Source organism: Eleutherodactylus coqui, chromosome 10, assembly GCF_035609145.1.
Source record: "Eleutherodactylus coqui strain aEleCoq1 chromosome 10, aEleCoq1.hap1, whole genome shotgun sequence".
NCBI lineage: Eukaryota > Metazoa > Chordata > Amphibia > Anura > Eleutherodactylidae > Eleutherodactylus > Eleutherodactylus coqui.
Genome location: NC_089846.1, coordinates 41,016,663 through 41,034,091, shown reverse-complemented (window position 1 = coordinate 41,034,091; position 17,429 = coordinate 41,016,663). Strand labels below are relative to the sequence as shown.

At 40.9% G+C, this 17,429-nt stretch overlaps 1 protein-coding gene across 1 annotated transcript in view; it reads left to right on the top strand.

The window, feature by feature from the left end:
* BRINP1 (BMP/retinoic acid inducible neural specific 1) overlaps window positions 1–10,347 on the top strand; it is a 199,661-nt gene extending 189,314 nt beyond the window's left edge. Inside the window, exon 8 of the mRNA XM_066579784.1 lies at window positions 9,085–10,347. Coding sequence (XP_066435881.1) covers window positions 9,085–10,225 — 1,141 coding nt within the window. The 3' untranslated portion in view covers window positions 10,226–10,347. The remainder of the gene's footprint in view (window positions 1–9,084) is intronic.
* Window positions 10,348–17,429: the final 7,082 nt, after the last annotated feature.

Genomic DNA, 17,429 nt, shown 5'->3' with positions numbered 1-17,429 from the left:
TCGGAGCCCGAAATGCAGCCCTGCATGTTGCTCCTCACCTGCCCTATCCATTTCTGTGTTTTTTACATGACTTTGGTGATTTGCTAAGATTTTCACAAATGAAAACCTTAGCGGAGCACCAGTCATATACAAAAATGCTCGAGTCGCCCATTGACTTCAATGGGGTTCGTTACTCGAAACGAACTCTCGAGCATCACTGAAAGTTCGACTCGAGTAACAAGCACCCGAGCATTTTGGTGCTCGCTCATCTCTAGACCAAACCCATTGAAGTCAATGGGTTCTATTCTCTGCGTATTGCCACACTAATATGCTCCCAAATACATCCGTGTGAAGCTGGCCTTAAACAAGCAGAGCGGCACGCAAAAATGTAACACCCATTGTGCAAACACGCATGGCAAATACGCTTACACCTATGTGAAGCTAGCCTAAGGCCTTAGTCAGACAGGCGATTTTTCGCGCGATTTGCGCATGCGCATGCGTCCGGCGATTTTATAAAACCATTGCTTTGCAATGGTATTGGACACAAGAGCGCTTTTTATGCGCTCGTCCGATAAATTATAGAACAAAAAATCGCAGATCGCACCTATCTGCGATTCCTGTTCTCTTCTCTATATGCGCTCAATGGGGCCGGCGGCAGCAGCGCCGACCCCATTGAGAACATATAGAAGACAAATCATTCTTCTCTGCCACAGCTGTAACAGCTGTGACAGAGAAGAACGATGTTTGCCCATTGAATTCAATGGAGCGGCAATACAGCCGTCTCCATTGAAAGCAATGGGCTGCCGGCGTGCGCAGGGTGAATTGTCGGTAAGGGCTTAAATATATAAGCCCTTCCCTGCAATCCATCCTAAAATGTGTTAAAATAAAAAAGAATTGTATACTCACCTTCTCCCGGCAGCCGGAGCTCCGCGTGGCAGTCCTGCAGTGGGTGTGAAGGGGGTGTGAGTCAGACCTGCCCCCTGATTGGCTCAGCGCTGAGCCAATCAGAGGCATGCCTCACTCACACCCATTCATGAATTCATGAATGGATGTGAGTCAGACCTGCCCCTGATTGGCTCAGCGCTGAGAGGCAGCAGTCACTCACCCATTCATGAATTCATGAATGGGTGTGTGAGTGTTTTCAGCCTCTGATTGGTCAGGGCTGTGACCAATCAGAGGCAGATCATTCAGCAGGCGGGGATTTTAAAGCCCCGCCGGCTGAATAGTGCCAAGAAGCAGTTCAGGAGAACTGACAGCGGCCGCGGCTGGACTCCGGCTGCAGCGGAAAGGTGAGTATACAATTTTTTTCTATTTTAACACATTTTAGAATGAATTGCAGGGAAGGGTTTATATATTTAACCCCTTCCCGACAATTCACCCCGCGCACGCCGGCAGCCCATTGCTTTCAATGGAGCGGCTGTATTGCCGCTCTATTGAATTCAATGGGCAAACATCGTTCTTCTCTGTCACAGCTGTTACAGCTGTGGCAGAGAAGAATGATTTGTCTTCTATATGTTCTCAATGGGGTCGGCGCTGCTGCCGCCGGCCCCATTGAGCGCATATAGAGAAGAGAACAGGAATCGCAGATCGCAGATAGGTGCGATTTGCGATTTCTGTTCTATAATTTATCGGACGAGCGCATAAAAAGCGCTCATGTGTCCGATACCATTGCAAAGCAATGGTTTTATAAAATCGCCGGACACATGCGCATGCGCAAATCGCGCGAAAAATCGCCCGTCTGACTAAGGCCTTACCGACAATTCATCCCGGGCTCGCCCGCAGCGCATTGCTTTCAATGGAGACGGCTGTATTGCCGTCTCCATTGAATGCAATGCGCTGGACAGCTCCGGCCCGTTTCTAATGAAACGCGGCTAGGAGCAGATTTCCGGGCGATTTGCGGGCGACTTGTGCGCACCTGTCACGCGATTTGCGGATGCGCATCCGTCATGCGATCCGCAAATCGCGCGAAAAATCGCCCGTCTGACTAAGGCCTTACTGTTTCCTGTGTTTCTACTGCAGAAATTCTGTGCAGAACCGCAGTATTTCCACAATGTGTGAACGCATCCTTAGGTAACAAAGAGAGTAGTGTCAGGCTGCTTTCCCTGGCCCTACCCACTTGCGTTTTTTTAACGCTGCGATATCACTGCATTTTTTTACCGCAATTGTCAATGGGACTTTCTAATGTTAAAAACTCTGCGCAAGTTTGTGCTTTGCAATTTTTGTGCGATGCGTTTTTAAAAAAACGTTAGAAAGTCCCATTGACAATAGCGTTAAAAAAAAACGCAGTGATATCGCAGCGTTAAAAAACGCAAACGGGTGTCCACCCCCTGAGTGTATTTTATATGTGATCATGGGAAAAAATTTGTGAAATTACCTATCTTGTGTAGATTTGCACGCCGCAAGAGCCCATTAAAATCAATGAGCTTGCATAAGTGTTCATGAAAACCTGCATTTTTGCTTCGCATATAAGCACAGGATCAATGTGATTTGGGGCATATTTTTTGTGTGTGTGCAAACACACGGTGCATTTGCGCACACAAATATACGGAGGAGTGGACAAAATACGGGTGAAAAATCACATTTCGGTTCTGCAAACACACGACACGTGTGTCCGAAATTTTCTTATGTTGAGTCTAAGGAATTCCCTCATTTTCACTCTTAGGGCTTCAACACATGAGCGTGAATTTCTCCCCCTATACAGCCGCGATAAACACGGCCATATTAGGGGACAAAACGAAACAACTCATTTCACTAGACATTCAGTGGTTTCACTTATACTGCTGGGATTTCTCTGACGTCATTTGTACGGCCTATGAAATACAGAACCTGCCCTATCTTCCCCGTTGGGGTTTGACCGTTATGACCGTCGCCCATCAGAATGAGGGTCCTAAGGTCCTCACATGGCTGTTTTATACGTCACGCATGCTTTAAAAGCTATGGAAACCTTTGTGCATACAAAATCACTACACACATATATTACTAAGTCCCTGCAGGGAAAAAAAATGATGGACTTATGTGTTCTTTTGCATTGAGTTTTCATTTACATACATTTAGAAAGGCTCATACTTGCTTTTCATCCTCTGCTACATTGTAGTTTCTGGCTGGGGGTGTTCCCAGCACTGATCAGCTGGTCTCTCTCATGAGCACAAGCTCAGCTCCCCTTCCCCTCATCTCTGTCAGAGGCTACATAGACACACCCACTCAATACTATAAATTGCTATCTCTCCATTTACTATTTTCTAGTGGGGGATAGATTGTTGGTGGTGGAACAGATAAGCACAGTGTAATTGATTACAATGCAGTGCTATCTCTAGATCAAGTCACAAAGGGTGGTAGATGAGTTGGGCTAAAAACACAGCCCAATTATACTATAGTCAGGTGGGAAGAAGGGCAGATGATCTGGATGGAGAGTAGAGCAGAGCATGACAAAATAGTAGTACTACACATTGCAGCATGCTAGGGAATGGGGACTCCCATCAATGGGCATCGATCAGCATCTCCCAACACTGTCATACAGCCTTCTGTGATGGTTTCTTCATTCAGACATATCATATTTATTTACTACTTATGACTTGAAGTGACTGTAATAAACAATGACATATAAGCTTTCCATAGACTGCATTTATTCTGTGGAAGACTCACATGAACGTACAAATGACTACGTCCTGAATTCTTCCCATCATTGCAAAAAATTCCTGAGTGGCCGTGTCTCACAAATTCCTCACTGTGTAATGTCCCCTCTCACACCTTGCTCTTTCTTACTCAGTAGGGCAGGCTAGGGGAGGGGCAGAGAAACAGTCCTCAGTTTGCTCTCACTGACTGATTTTGCTAATATGTCAGGAAAACAATACAAGCATAGAAACCAAACCGTCAGAGATTTTTAATGAAAACCAATTACAAAAAGTCTTCATTTCCAAAGACACATTACTTAAAGAAAAGAGAGTGCAAATGTGTACATAGCCTTTAAGTTCAATAGAAGCGCTGCAAATTGTCAATACAAGCTCCCAGCAAACTCTTAATGGAGCAGCAGTATGCATGCGTGAACTCTATTCCATACAAGGACCCTTGGGACCCCACCAATGAAAATATTGTCCCCTATCCACATAAAAGGAGATAACTTTCTATCTTGGTACAATCCCTTTACTTACCGGGCAAAGTATGGCAAGATAATTCAACTTTTATAAAGCAGCCAGGCTTGAAGTCATCTTCGGCGCTGGTTGCCCGGACAACTCAGTGCTGCTATGTTGACAGAGAAGGAGGCTGAAGCGGAAGACAGAAGGCAGGACAGAAGGTGAAGTGTCTGGTTGCATAGCAACCAGACAAAACCATCAGAAGGAGCTGTGGTCGCTCGCTTGGATGCTGCATTGGAACTTGGTTAGGTGAGCAACTATTTAAAAATACATTCAGAAAGTCTTCATTATTCACATTTTGTTATGTTGTGGCCTTGTGCAAATTACAGAAAAATCAAGTTTTCCTCCATCATTCTGTACTCAATACCCCATAAAGAAAAAGTGAAATCAGAATGTTAAAAATCTTTATAAAGCTAATCCTAAACTGTTCTGTAACTATATAAATAGTAAAAAGATTAATACTAAAAGTGTTGGCCCTTTAATAAATAATGTAGGAAAAATTGTAGAGGGTGATGAGGAGAAGGCAAAAATCTAGTTTTTTATCCTCTGTATTCACAGAGAAAAATGACATGTCAAATAAGATACAGAGTGATGAAGTAAACTCTCAACTTAATGTCATCAGTTTAACACAAAGAATTGCAAAGCCACCTTAAAAAGATTAAAATAGACAAATCGCCAGGTCCTGATGGCATACACCCTTGGGCTCTAAGGCCTCATGTCCACTAGAATAAAACAATCCACGCAGAATCTGCCGCGGATTTCCGCGGCAAATTCCGCGCGGATTTGCTTTAAATGGTATCACGCGCATTTTATTACTGTGTGGAGTGCTTGATTTTGGCGCACATAGGTGCGCAAAAAGAATAGAAATGCTTGTCTGACTGGACCCTGAATGAGGAAAATTGGCTTCTACCTCACTGGTGTTTTTTGCCTTCCTCTGGGTCAACATTAGAGGTAATAGGCTGAACTGGATGGACATATGTCTTTTTTCAACTTAGCATACAATGTTACTCTGGCGAAAAAGTGGAATCTCTCTTTAATTTGCACAAGGTCAAAACATAAAAAGTGAAATGGTCTGAAGACTTTCGGAATGCATTGTACATGTAATTTGGCACTTGTTTGCAGCGCACAACTCACAACTCTAATTTTCTGTAATTTGAAATCTCACCGATCAGAGTCAGAGGATTATCACAGTTTTTATTAAAAATTACCTACCATTTTATGTCTGCAGCTCCTAGAAAGGTCTATATGTTAATTAATATAGTTTCAATTACAGATGTTTGCAAACTGCTTAGTTTTTTTTTATTTCAGACGCATTGGAACAATAAGAAAAAAGGTTGAATTGGTATGCATAGCCTTTAATAATGTAGATACTGTTGTTCTTATTGACTAGCCATTTTTGTAAAATGGTTATATATTTTTTAGGCTTTTTAGTTTTTACCCTTTCAAATCGAGTGTCGAAGCTTGTTCGACATTCAGATTTCCCTGCATAGCTCTGATGTCGGACGAGGTTCAACACATCTATTTACAGTGTACTGGGCATTGCTCCGATGTCAGAAGCTGTCCGGCACATGTACTTAGAGTCACACTATGGTGCCGGAGGCTGGCAGGATGACATAATGTATTACGTTATCGCATCAGTGGTGTCTTCTCGCAGAGCTATAATTTTGACACTGCTGATTCAAAATTTGAGAGGGAAAGATGGCAAGGATGGAGAGAGTGAGTGATGAGGATATAGAGAGATGGGTTATGGAGGAGAGAGAGGGTTAAGGAGAGTTCAGCGATGTAAGTGATCATAAAGAAGATGTTACTGTTTTCAATAATGATACCTCCAGTGATGCTGAAAGTGGTGGTGAAGAAGAAAGTGGCCAAAATTTGCTACCTCTTACAAGCAGCTGGAAGGAATATTGTGATGGTGATGGAGATCTTATACAGTTCCTGTACACAGTGACACAACAGGGATTCATCCTTCCCAAAGTGATCACCCAAAAACAGAGCTAAAATATTTCCAGCAGTTTTTTGCCGAGGAACTTTTTGGCAAAATTGTGGCTGTGCCAAATCTGTATGCAGCAGAAAAAATTCAAAAGGTGACTCCACCACCAAAATATTCAATGTGGCAATTCTGGAAGGAGGTTTCACAAGAAGAGATGAAGGTATTCTTTGGTGTCACAAGGAACATGGCTCTGAATTTGAAGTCACAACTAGTGGACTGTTTTACCAATGAATGGTTGGGCTGAACCTCATTCTTCAAGGATGTTTTCTCCCACCGCTGTTTTCTACAAATATTTTGGATTCTGCATGTAGTTCCTCCTGACGCTGCACAAGGGAGTGTGCATACCCAATTGGACAAGTTGAAGAACATCAGTGATTACATCGACAAGAAATGCAAAGAACTGTATATCCCAGGAAGAAATGTGGCTATAGATAAGAGTACAGTAGGCTTCAAATGAAGGGTTGAATTCAAGTGCCACAATCCAAAGAAGCCTACAAAGTGGGAGCTATGAATTCTCCGCCTCTGTGATTCTGAAAATGGCTATATATTTTTGCACATTCTCTTTTATTGCAAGACCACCTTAAAAAGACAAAGGCCCATTCACACGAAAACATAAACTTTCAAACGATTGTAAGATTGAAAGTTTTAGCGATCTTATTACATAAAGTGTTAATGGACACTAATGTCCATTAACACTTTATCATTTTCATTTGCATGTAAAAAGGCCTCCAGAAGCTATTTGCAAAACCCAGCATGTGATTAAACACATGCTGGAATCTGCACACAGCTGCATTGTTCTCGTCAGGGCTGCCCGCAGAATACAATGTCATTTCCCAGCTCCCGTGGAGAACACAGCATGTGGTCTATTGAGAGATGTTTTATCTCTCTGCGGCTGAATAATGGATTTTAAGTTCACCTTAAATTCATCGTTTAGACGAAAAGTGCACAATGGTAGCATTTACATGTAACGAGGAGCACAAATACAAGAAAGACCTTCAACTTCGGAGGCTAAGGAAAGACTAAATGGGAAGATGCATTTCCTAATGCAAAATGAAAAAAAAAATCCACAAAGGATTGCATGGCTTGCAGAAAAAGGAGGAAGAAGAGAAACCAGTTTCTACTGTGAGACATGCAGTAGGAAGCCTGGACTTCATCCTGGAGATTGCTTCAAAAAGTACCATACTTTCAAAAATTATAACCCAAGCTCAACAAAAATACTTTATTTTTCAAAAAACATTGCTAATAAAAATATCTTGAGAGTTCATTTTTATGTGTTTCTGTTGAGTTATTCCAAGTAACCCACAATGCTCTTTCCCAACCAAAATAAATAAGAGCCGTGGAGGACGCGGGCGGCAGGGAAATTGGATTGGAAAGGGTTAAAGCGAATCTGTCAACAGATTCATGCTACCTTATCTGACAGCAGCATATACTAGTGACAGAGACCCTGATTGCTAGCCAGGTTTCTTACTTTGTTCAATGCAGAACCTTTCAGCGGCAAGCAGAGCATGTTGTTTTCTCTCTGTTCTCTCCTTGTGTAGTTTGTGATATTCTTGAGCTATGGCTTGGCCAAACATGCATGTGTACTGAATAGGGAGCCAGGAGTAAGCTGCTGCCAGTTACCTCTGTTAGCATTTGACAGATGTGTTCAACTTTAACGTTCCACAAATTTTGTCAAGGATTCCAGTTTTTGACAAAAAAAAAATTTGATGAATTATTGCGATATGCTAGCAAGAATCTTAACAGGTTGCAATTCACATTACATCCACTGGGTGGCCACACATAGAGAAATATAGCATATGCATCTCCCAACGGAGTATCAGGTTTTTTTTTATCAAAGCTGGACATTGTGTGCCACCATTCTCAAGAAATGCTCATCTAAAAGGAATGGTGAAGAGGACACATCTGTATCTTCTCAAGAACAAAAGGATTGGATATGTTGAAAACCAATAACACAATTTTTCTGTCTCCTGACATTTGCTGTCAGGGGAGAGTCAGGACATGCCCATGCACATCAGATGACTGTCCAGTCCAGACGATATACATCTAATGTGTATGGCCAGGTTGACAAAGGCCTCCATGTCTGTCATAGACATAACCTAATATATAGCCTGTCGGTGTAACACCAGCCTCTAATATTACTTTGGAATTGTAATTAGCCCAAAGCATTATGTTTGCAATCAGATGATCACAGCATCGATTCCCCTAGTGGGACTTAAAAAAGTGATATAAAGTTTAGTTAAAAATCCAGATTTAAGGTGATGAGATGATTCATTATTCAACAGTCTAGTTGTTATAAACACACTACATCACAATGGTAGTCTTTTTAATGTGATTATCAGGCAACATGTCCCTAGCATTTAAAGGGGGTTGTCTAGTTGTAAACTACTAATGGCCTATGCTAAGGCCAACCACCCTGGATCTCAGCTGATCAGCTGTTTGGTGGCCAGTGTGGTCACGCATATAACTGATTTCTGCAGGAAGCAAACAGCTCTATTCTAACTGCAGTGGACAGACTTAGTATTACAGGCAAAGTTCCCATTCACTTCAATGGGAACTTTGTCTATAATGCCAAGCCTAGCCATTGCAATGAGAACGGAGCTGTCTGCTTCTCTCGAAATCAGCTCAGTACACAATTGAGCATATGCTTGGTGAACTGCTGATCAACAGGGGTCCCAGAAGGTGGACCCCTGCTGATCTACTATTGATGGCCTATCCTGAGGGCATTAGTAATTTACAACTGGATAACCCCTTAAACCTATTTAACATGTCTCAGATGACCCTTCCTTGGGAACAGAGAACTGGGCAACACCAGATTTTATGAATATCTTCTCTATATGCCATACGTATCATTATAGGAAAAAACCCTTTTAACTATGCATTTTTTTCTGCCTCGTTAGCCATGGTTTTGTAAAAATAAGAATAAGCAGAGGTGTTCTGCCATTTTTTGCAGTGCTTGATTATTGTGTATCTATTTTCTCATTTCAGATCAATTCAACAGTGGCTGGCTAGAGTGCAGTCTCTCCTTTACTGCAATGAAAATGGCTTCTGGGGCACTTTCTTGGAAAGTCAGCGTAATTGTGTTTGCCATGGAGGCAGCATGCTTTGCCAGCGACCCATTCCATGCATTATAGGAGGCAACCAAAGCTGTGCAATGTGCAGTATGGCTAACATCTCCCTATGTGGCTCCTGTAATAAGGGTTACAAATTATATCGTGGTCGGTGTGAGGCACAGAATGTAGATTCAGAGCGTAGTGAGCAGTTCATCAGTCTGGAAACAGAGTTGGACTTCCAAGACCAGGAGCTCCGTTACCTATTGCAGAAGATGGACTCCCGTCTTCATGTGCACACAACTTTCATTAGTAATGAGATACGATTAGACACATATTTTGACCCACGCTGGAGAAAAAGAATGTCACTCACCCTAAAAAGCAACAAAAACCGAGTTGAATTCCTTCACATGGTCATTGGAATGTCTATGCGTATCTGCCAGGCCAGGAACACCACTCTGGATCCAAGCTTCTTTGTATATGTCAACCCATTTAGTGGCAGCCATTCTGAAGGTTGGAGTATGCCTTTTGGAGAACATGGTTACCCAAGATGGGAGAAGACACGTCTTCAAAACAGTCAGTGTTTTAATTGGACTCTACTCTTGGGAAACCGCTGGAAGACCTTTTTTGAAACTGTACACATTTACCTTCGCAGTCGTACACGTCTACCTTCACTCCTGCGCAATGAAACAGGACAAGGCCCAGTGGACTTGTCGGATCCTACAAAAAGGCAGTTTTATGTGAAGATATCTGAGGTGCAGTTATATGGTTACAGTTTAAGATTTAACCCAGATCTTTTGCGTAGTGCAGTTCAACAAGTTAACCAGTCTTACTCCCAAGGTGGGCAGTTTTATTCTTCATCCTCTGTTATGTTGCTTATGTTGGACATCCGGGAAAGAATCAACCGCTTAGCTCCCCCAGCTGGACCAGGAAAACCCCAACTGGACCTCTTTTCCTGTATGCTGAAGCATCGTTTGAAGTTGACCAACAGTGAAATCATACGGGTCAATCATGCATTGGACTTGTACAACACTGAGATTCTGAAGCAACCTGATCATATGACAGTCAAATTATGTTAACCCTCCCATGCTTTCCTCTGAGTCAAAACATTTATTTTGGAAGTCCAGAGGTAAACACTCTGAGGGAATTAGATGAACTTTAATTACCTTAGACTCTACCTTATGACCTGACTATGATTATGCTGCAAACTATGAAAATGGAGTATATTTACATACTTCCTTTTAATATCCTTTTTTTGAGGGTATGTTCAGTTTTCAGCCATCCAGGGTGTTCAGATTATAAATCCTTTAATTTATCATTAAGTGGTAAATCTTTATCAAGTATAACGTCTACAGAGAAATAAAGATAGTATAAAATAAGCTTACATATGTTATATATTAACCCTTTGCAATCCAATGTCTGACGTCTGAAGACATTCTGATTGAAGGCTGTACAGCTCCGATGTCAAAAGACGTCCGGCAGGGTATTCTTACTGTATATTACTGGCCGCTCTGTTGTCGGGGGCCTCTCCAGTATGTTCCATACCGCAGTACTGGCTTTAGCCAGCAGATGGCGCCATTGTATAATCGCAGAAAGAGAAAGCCCCCAAGGAAACCCTGAATCCAAAATTGAATTGCAAAGGGTTAAATCATTAAGCTGTTCAGGCATTAGTGTTTCGATGTTAGTGCAGCTATTTAGTACTGAAGTTTGACTAAATCTCCGTAAGTAAGACACGCATACTCATCATCAGGTTTTGAGTGTGTAAAGATTGTTTAGTTGATAGTCCACACTCAGACTACATATAACGATTACATTAGCGCCAATCCTTGGATCTCCTGTCTGAGTTCCTTTGTGGCCTACTGTCAACAGTAGAGATCTAAACCACATATAACTGTCCTTTCTATTGACTTGAATGGAAGCCATTTCTAACTTAAAGGCCTCATGCACATGCAGAGATTCCTCTATGCTTACTTTATGTATGAAATTTAGGGGATATATTGGTACAGTAATTCCTATAGATTTCTATGGGTGCCATATTCTTGTGCATGACGCCTCATTTAGATTAGCCCCCTAGAAGCACTTTGCCAGAAGATCACTTCTCCTAAGGAAAGTGTGTGCCGACCCCTAGTAGGGGTTGATCATAATAAAACTAGAGGTTTTCAGTGGTCTTTAATGAAAAACCTATGGGGCAGAACCCAATGAAAGTTGGTGCGTATACTTAGTGGGGTACAAAGTTTAAATTTCACAAAGAAAAACCTATATTACCAAAGTTCTCACCAAGGAAATATTTGCCACTGTTGAAGTGTAAGATATGGGATTATGTCACAATTAATCTCAAAGGACCATCTGTTGGGGTTTGGGGCTGATTATGTTAACTGTACAATGGCTCAGTGATTGTCATGTTAGAAAAACCTATAGATATGGTTCATTGTGCGCTCCTTGCACATGTTCGATGAATTTGTTGCCACCTTGTAGATAACCAGCATGGCATGTTCAGGCAATGTGTGAGTCAAAGCATTACAGTTGTACAATATCAATCTGAATAACAGATTGACAGAACCCTTTCACCAGTTGCAGTATATACACCACAACGTTTGAGTACAGCTCCACATATTCCCCTAGTGGCAACATTTGGTACTATTTTTTTTCTTTGAAAACTCTAAGCCCCATACCCTATTGAGTATACACACCAACTTTATTGGGTTCTGCCCCCGTACTTTTTACCTCTGAACATCTCAAGTTTAATTACGATCACTATGTATATTGAAAAAAACGATAGAATTCATTATTTCTGTTGGTTTCCTTAAAAAGAATTATAGGCACATTTTAACACTTTAAAAGGAGATATAGAACAGTAAGCTTTATTAAATTGCCTTTAAATGAATTAATTTAATGATAATTGATTGCGTTCGTAAACATGATTTTCCAAAGACTTAGACATATGCGAGTCTTTAGAATGACTTACATTGCAACAAATGGAGCACATGAGGATGTTTTTTATTGGAATAGCTGCAATAACATCCCACGGCGAGAATGCTAAATATAATTTTTAATGCAGTCAGCCATGCTGTGGCTGATGTGTTCAGTAAATGTACAGAACAGGGCTATTTTACTAGAACCCAATAAATTATATGACAGAATCTAATCTATAGAAATATATTGTTGTTAATGAAGACTATTTGTGTTTTAGACTTCATCATGTCCTCAACTTGATAAGTAAATATATTTTATATTAATTATATTTTTACGTCTAGCCCAAGACTTGTTTTAAAGTCCATAGTATAGTAGTCCATAGTATAGTAGTCCATAGTATAGCAGTCCATAGAAGGCCCTTGCTATATAAGTTTATAATGCCATTGTTTGAGTCTTCCATCCAACAAGTTCATAAACTTTTCCTTAGGCCTTTTCTACATAGAAGTATTCTGGTCAGTATTTAGCATCAGTATTTGGGAGCTAGGAGTGGTTCGGGAACACGAAAAAAATGCAAAGCTTTTCCTGAAACTGTTTTCTCCCTGTTTGTTCCATGTCTAGTTTAGGCTTACAAATACAGATGAAAAATGATGACCAAAATACTGCTGTGGGTAGTGACATTATTGCATCATTAAAGGGATTTTCCAAGTCTGGGGTGGCAGTAGGGGTACGAACCCAAGTAAAAACAAAACATACTCACCTCTCGCTGCCACTTGACTCCACTCTGGTGTTCTGTTTAGTGTGGCGGAAGCAGTTACATGGGTAATTTAACCACATGACTAATGTAGCCAACGCATCGGTGATGTCCCATAAACTTGAATTAGAAGCCAACATGACAGGTTTACGGGACATCACCAGGTCTTCTCGCCCAGTGATGTCACCTGTCAGATGCCGTGGCGGTGGTTCAGAGCCACTCTAAGTATATTACTTTTATATAGTTTTGAAAATGGGGTCCCAAACTATATAAAAAACTTGGAAAACTCATTCAGATGACAGTATTTTTGTATCAGTATTCGGAAGCCAAAACCAAATTTACATCTGTTCCCCAATTTGGATCTACTCCTGGTTTGGGCTTCCAAATACTCATGTTAAAATATTGACCAAATACTGCCGTCTGAAGGAACCCTAATATTGCGTGAGGATAAACATTTCTCTGTCATATCACTCGCCATTATCATATATCCATAAATAGGTCAGTGATCCCTGACATTAGACTCCATAAAGCCAATAAGATTCATTGGTAACATGATTTCTGATGGCTAGGGAAGATGATATTCTATGTTTTGGGACCAACATGATTCTTCTGTGATGTTTTTGCAATTCATGATCACAATGTAGTCCTTTTTGCAGCCATTGACACAAATTTTGACTAATGATAGTAAATCAGATACACCAGCATCTGTGTGGTTATATAAAGCAAACAAGGTGGAGCTCATTTTAAAGTGAATGGAAGTATGTAGCCATACTCTATGCTAGCATGCTCATTTTCAGGCAGTGCCAAATATGTGCTGATGTTCTAAAAAGAGAGGCACGGTACCAAAATATTACAGACGTTTACAAAATGCACAATCCTTTTCACTCCATAAGTGTTATGCATTATGTCTCTTTGCTGTCCTTTTTTATCTAGATGAATTCAGCTTAAGGACATTTGACATCCAACAAGCAGCCCTCCAATCAATCCCCATGGCAGTTACCCATCCGTTTTGGTCCACCACTGACAAAGCCTCGAACAAAAGTCTACCAATCCCATTACCGTATTCATGAAGTGGGTTCACCCATACCCGAGTCAGACAATCACTGCCCTAGGAGGGGGAAGACGTGAGAGAAGCACACAGCTGTGTTCAGAACGCAGCAAGTAGGACTGGGGAGAGATGCTTCAGAAATTTAGTGACCTCCTGCATGAGCCTTGAAAATACCAGCAGTAAAGGGAGTAAACTGCCATACAAACAAACAAACATTTACCCCCCTACAAGGGAGAGAATCTTTCTTTTCTGTATATTAAACTTGTAAAATGTAAAATAATAAGATGATGATAATAATGATGGTAATTATAAACCAAAAAGGAGGATGACAAGCTACTAATTCTGCAAATGCCAGCATGTTCCTCCTTAATTATATAAAATATTGACACACCAAGCTGAGACCTGACTGCATGGGATATGGAATGGCGTGGTGGGTGAGTGCGATGAAGGATACACAAGCACATACATACTCTACAATGATAACCGAGTAGAGTATAATGCTGAGTGAAATCTATAGAAAAGAAAACGCAATGATAGAGAAGAATGCTTTGTCCCTTACATGGAGAGCTTTCGAGACAGTTTGAACCCACTGTATGCATTATTAAAGGCAAAAATATGTACTTTGCGGCAGGTTGGTGTACCCATTGACTGTTTGTGTCATTCTAATATTCCCATGTCAGATCAGCCTAAAGCTTGATGAGTTCAGGTAAAATATATCATCAGAATTGGGAAGATTGGTTATTTTTTTTTTTACTAATACTTTTTGGGATCTTTTAACGAAGCCAACAATTAGTCTTATTCATACTTGTTTGGCTTAATATTAATTTTTTGGAAGGAGTTAAAATGTCATTGATGCTGTACACAATCTTGTACATGTTTGCAGGTCGATGGCTATTAAAAATGACAATGAAGGTTTCCTGGGAAGTTAAAAATCAACAAAAATCCATGGGAGGTCTGTATTAGACCAGTGTGTTGCCTGATGACTCGGCTTCTGCAGTATACAATATAAATAATGACATTATGCAATGAAAGATGGGTTCTCGCGGAATGTTAATGAAAACTGAACGCAACACATGTTATTGTGAAGGACATTAAAAAATGAAATGAAGGAAGTTAGTAAACTGACATACTGTTTTTTGTTACCGATTGGTTCGTTGGATTGTTGTTTTTTTTTATATTGGGTAAAACATTATATCGCAGCCAGAGAGAGAAGTGATCCGAAGATAAATGCAAAGGAAGAATTAAAAGAATTGGTCTGATGTATTGAATGCAGGCAGATAGTTACACAGAGAACTATCTGCCTGCATTCAAACTGGCTCAAACTGGCCTCCCTTTGCTACGATAAATGCATGGAGTCGTTTTTAGACCTAGAACCCTCAACATGGATCGGTACCTGAATCTCCTGTAGAAGATGGTGGATGACTTCCTGGGTGCATGATCTGTTCCTATCGAAGGACAAGGAGGCCACTTCGAGTATGCTTGAAATCCATGGTCTGGGGCCTCCAAAGGTCTGTGCACCATACCATCATGTAGCACATCCATGCCTTCCTATTCAAGTACGCTATTGTTATTTCAATATAGGACTCCAAAATTGAGAGAGAAGTCTTTTTGTCTAAACCATGTATATGAGCAAAGATTTAGAAGAAGTTATCTGGAATGTTGGACTATGGTTTTCTAGAAAAGGTTTGGACTTTAGTTACAATTTGTTCTTTTTTTTTACCAAAGCATGCATGAAACTGTGGTTCTTCCTATTGCCCTTTGCATTAGGGCCCAGGTGGTTCATGTTAAGGGAAGCCAGTCACGTTGAGTATAGTGCCTGATCTGTAAACAGTATCAAATAACACTTGATGCTGGCTGTACGGAGGTTCTTGCCGTTCCATCCAGTGAGGCAGCTGTTCATTTGACAGGCTCTTCATCATGTTGTGCAGGTGCGCAACCACCCAAGGTACTATTATTCTTTGTTTTACTCTGCTACCCTGCAGTGCTCAGCCCTTCTGCTCTATGGAGCACTACTTTTTCTTTTAATTACTGATTTGCAGACATCATGTTATAGAGCAGCGCAGAGTGTCGAGGCGCAAAGTGTTAAGGCAGCAGAATGCAGTCCTAGTCTCTCACTCATGACCTGAAGGTTGTGAGTTCAATCCCCGCGTGGTTCAGGTAGCCAACTCAAGGTTGACTCCGCCTTCCGAGGCCGGTAAAATAAAATGAGTACCCAGTTTGCTGTTGGGTAATAAACAAAATTACCTGAAAGCGCTGCGAAATAAGTTGGCGCTATATAAATAACAAGTCCCTAATATAAGATTCAGTATTATACTTTTTACATTTATACTTTTTACATTTCTATCCTTGCGTTTTTTATGCTTTGGAGTCATGTGGGTGGTATTATCAGTGATTGACAGTCCTCCTTATATACATGTGCGTAGAGAGCTGGCTATCACTAATTGATAGGACTTTCCAGTAGAGCCTTAAAGCATAGAATGTGCGGGGATGTAAATGTATAATATATAAGTTATACTGAATCCTACAAAATTATGTATCAATCTACTTAGTTTCTCCTGCTCTGTAACATGCTGCCTGTAGATCAAACGCTGTGCTCAGCATGACAGGTTCCCTTTAAATCTCTGATAGTACCCGTGAAATTTTGCATGAACGGTTTTTACATCGGCACTAAAAAGAGCTGCTGTTTGTGTAACATATCATCACTTTAAATACAACGGTTAATTACTTTGCCTCGCGGTTTCTTAGAACATGGATATTCACGGAATGAAAGTTAAAGTATATGAACAATATCTTTAGTATAGATTTTTTTTTCTCACTTCTGTAAAATGCTTTCCATAAAATATTGATATTTTTTTATGAGCACAGTAACATCTGTCTGCTGCGCACATCCTATGTGTCAGAGATAAGGCTGAATTAATGACTTTATGACCTTAAAAACTAAATACACTTTTGCAACCATTTTTGAATGTTCCATTGAATCATAAATAAGCAAGACATGTTCCAAATAGTTTGGATTATAAATATCCTACCATTTTATGTCTACCGCTCCTTCGCAGACATGTGTTAGGGTGGTTTCACCTGCGTTGGGGATTCTAGTTTCCTGCTCCGGAAACAGAAAACGGGATCCCCTCAGTCGAATGGCTCAGTCTTTGACGGAACCGAACAGCACCGGATGGACTCCACGGACTATAATGGGGTCCATCCGCTTTGCGCCTAGCTGCCTGGCATTTGGACTGCATGCAGCGCTTTTTCTTCTGGTATTCTCAGGCGCATCTGTGACGGATTCTCCGGATGGGAGTTACGACGCAGATGTGAAAGCAGTCTTTCTCTATAGTTTTAGACTACAAACTAACCCTGTTTGGTCTAATCCAGTCACCAGTTCTCCTTCCTGGAACTTGCTTTAGAAAGGGGTGCCAATACCCCGAAACGCATCGCATCTGCCCCAGCATATGAATGTTTGTTTGTTTGTTTTCATGTTATGTTAAATTCAAGTAATTATTATAAGAATTTTAGATCTCTCTACACCGGCTCCATTGGCTATTGAGTTTAAAGGCTGACACTTCCAGATTGG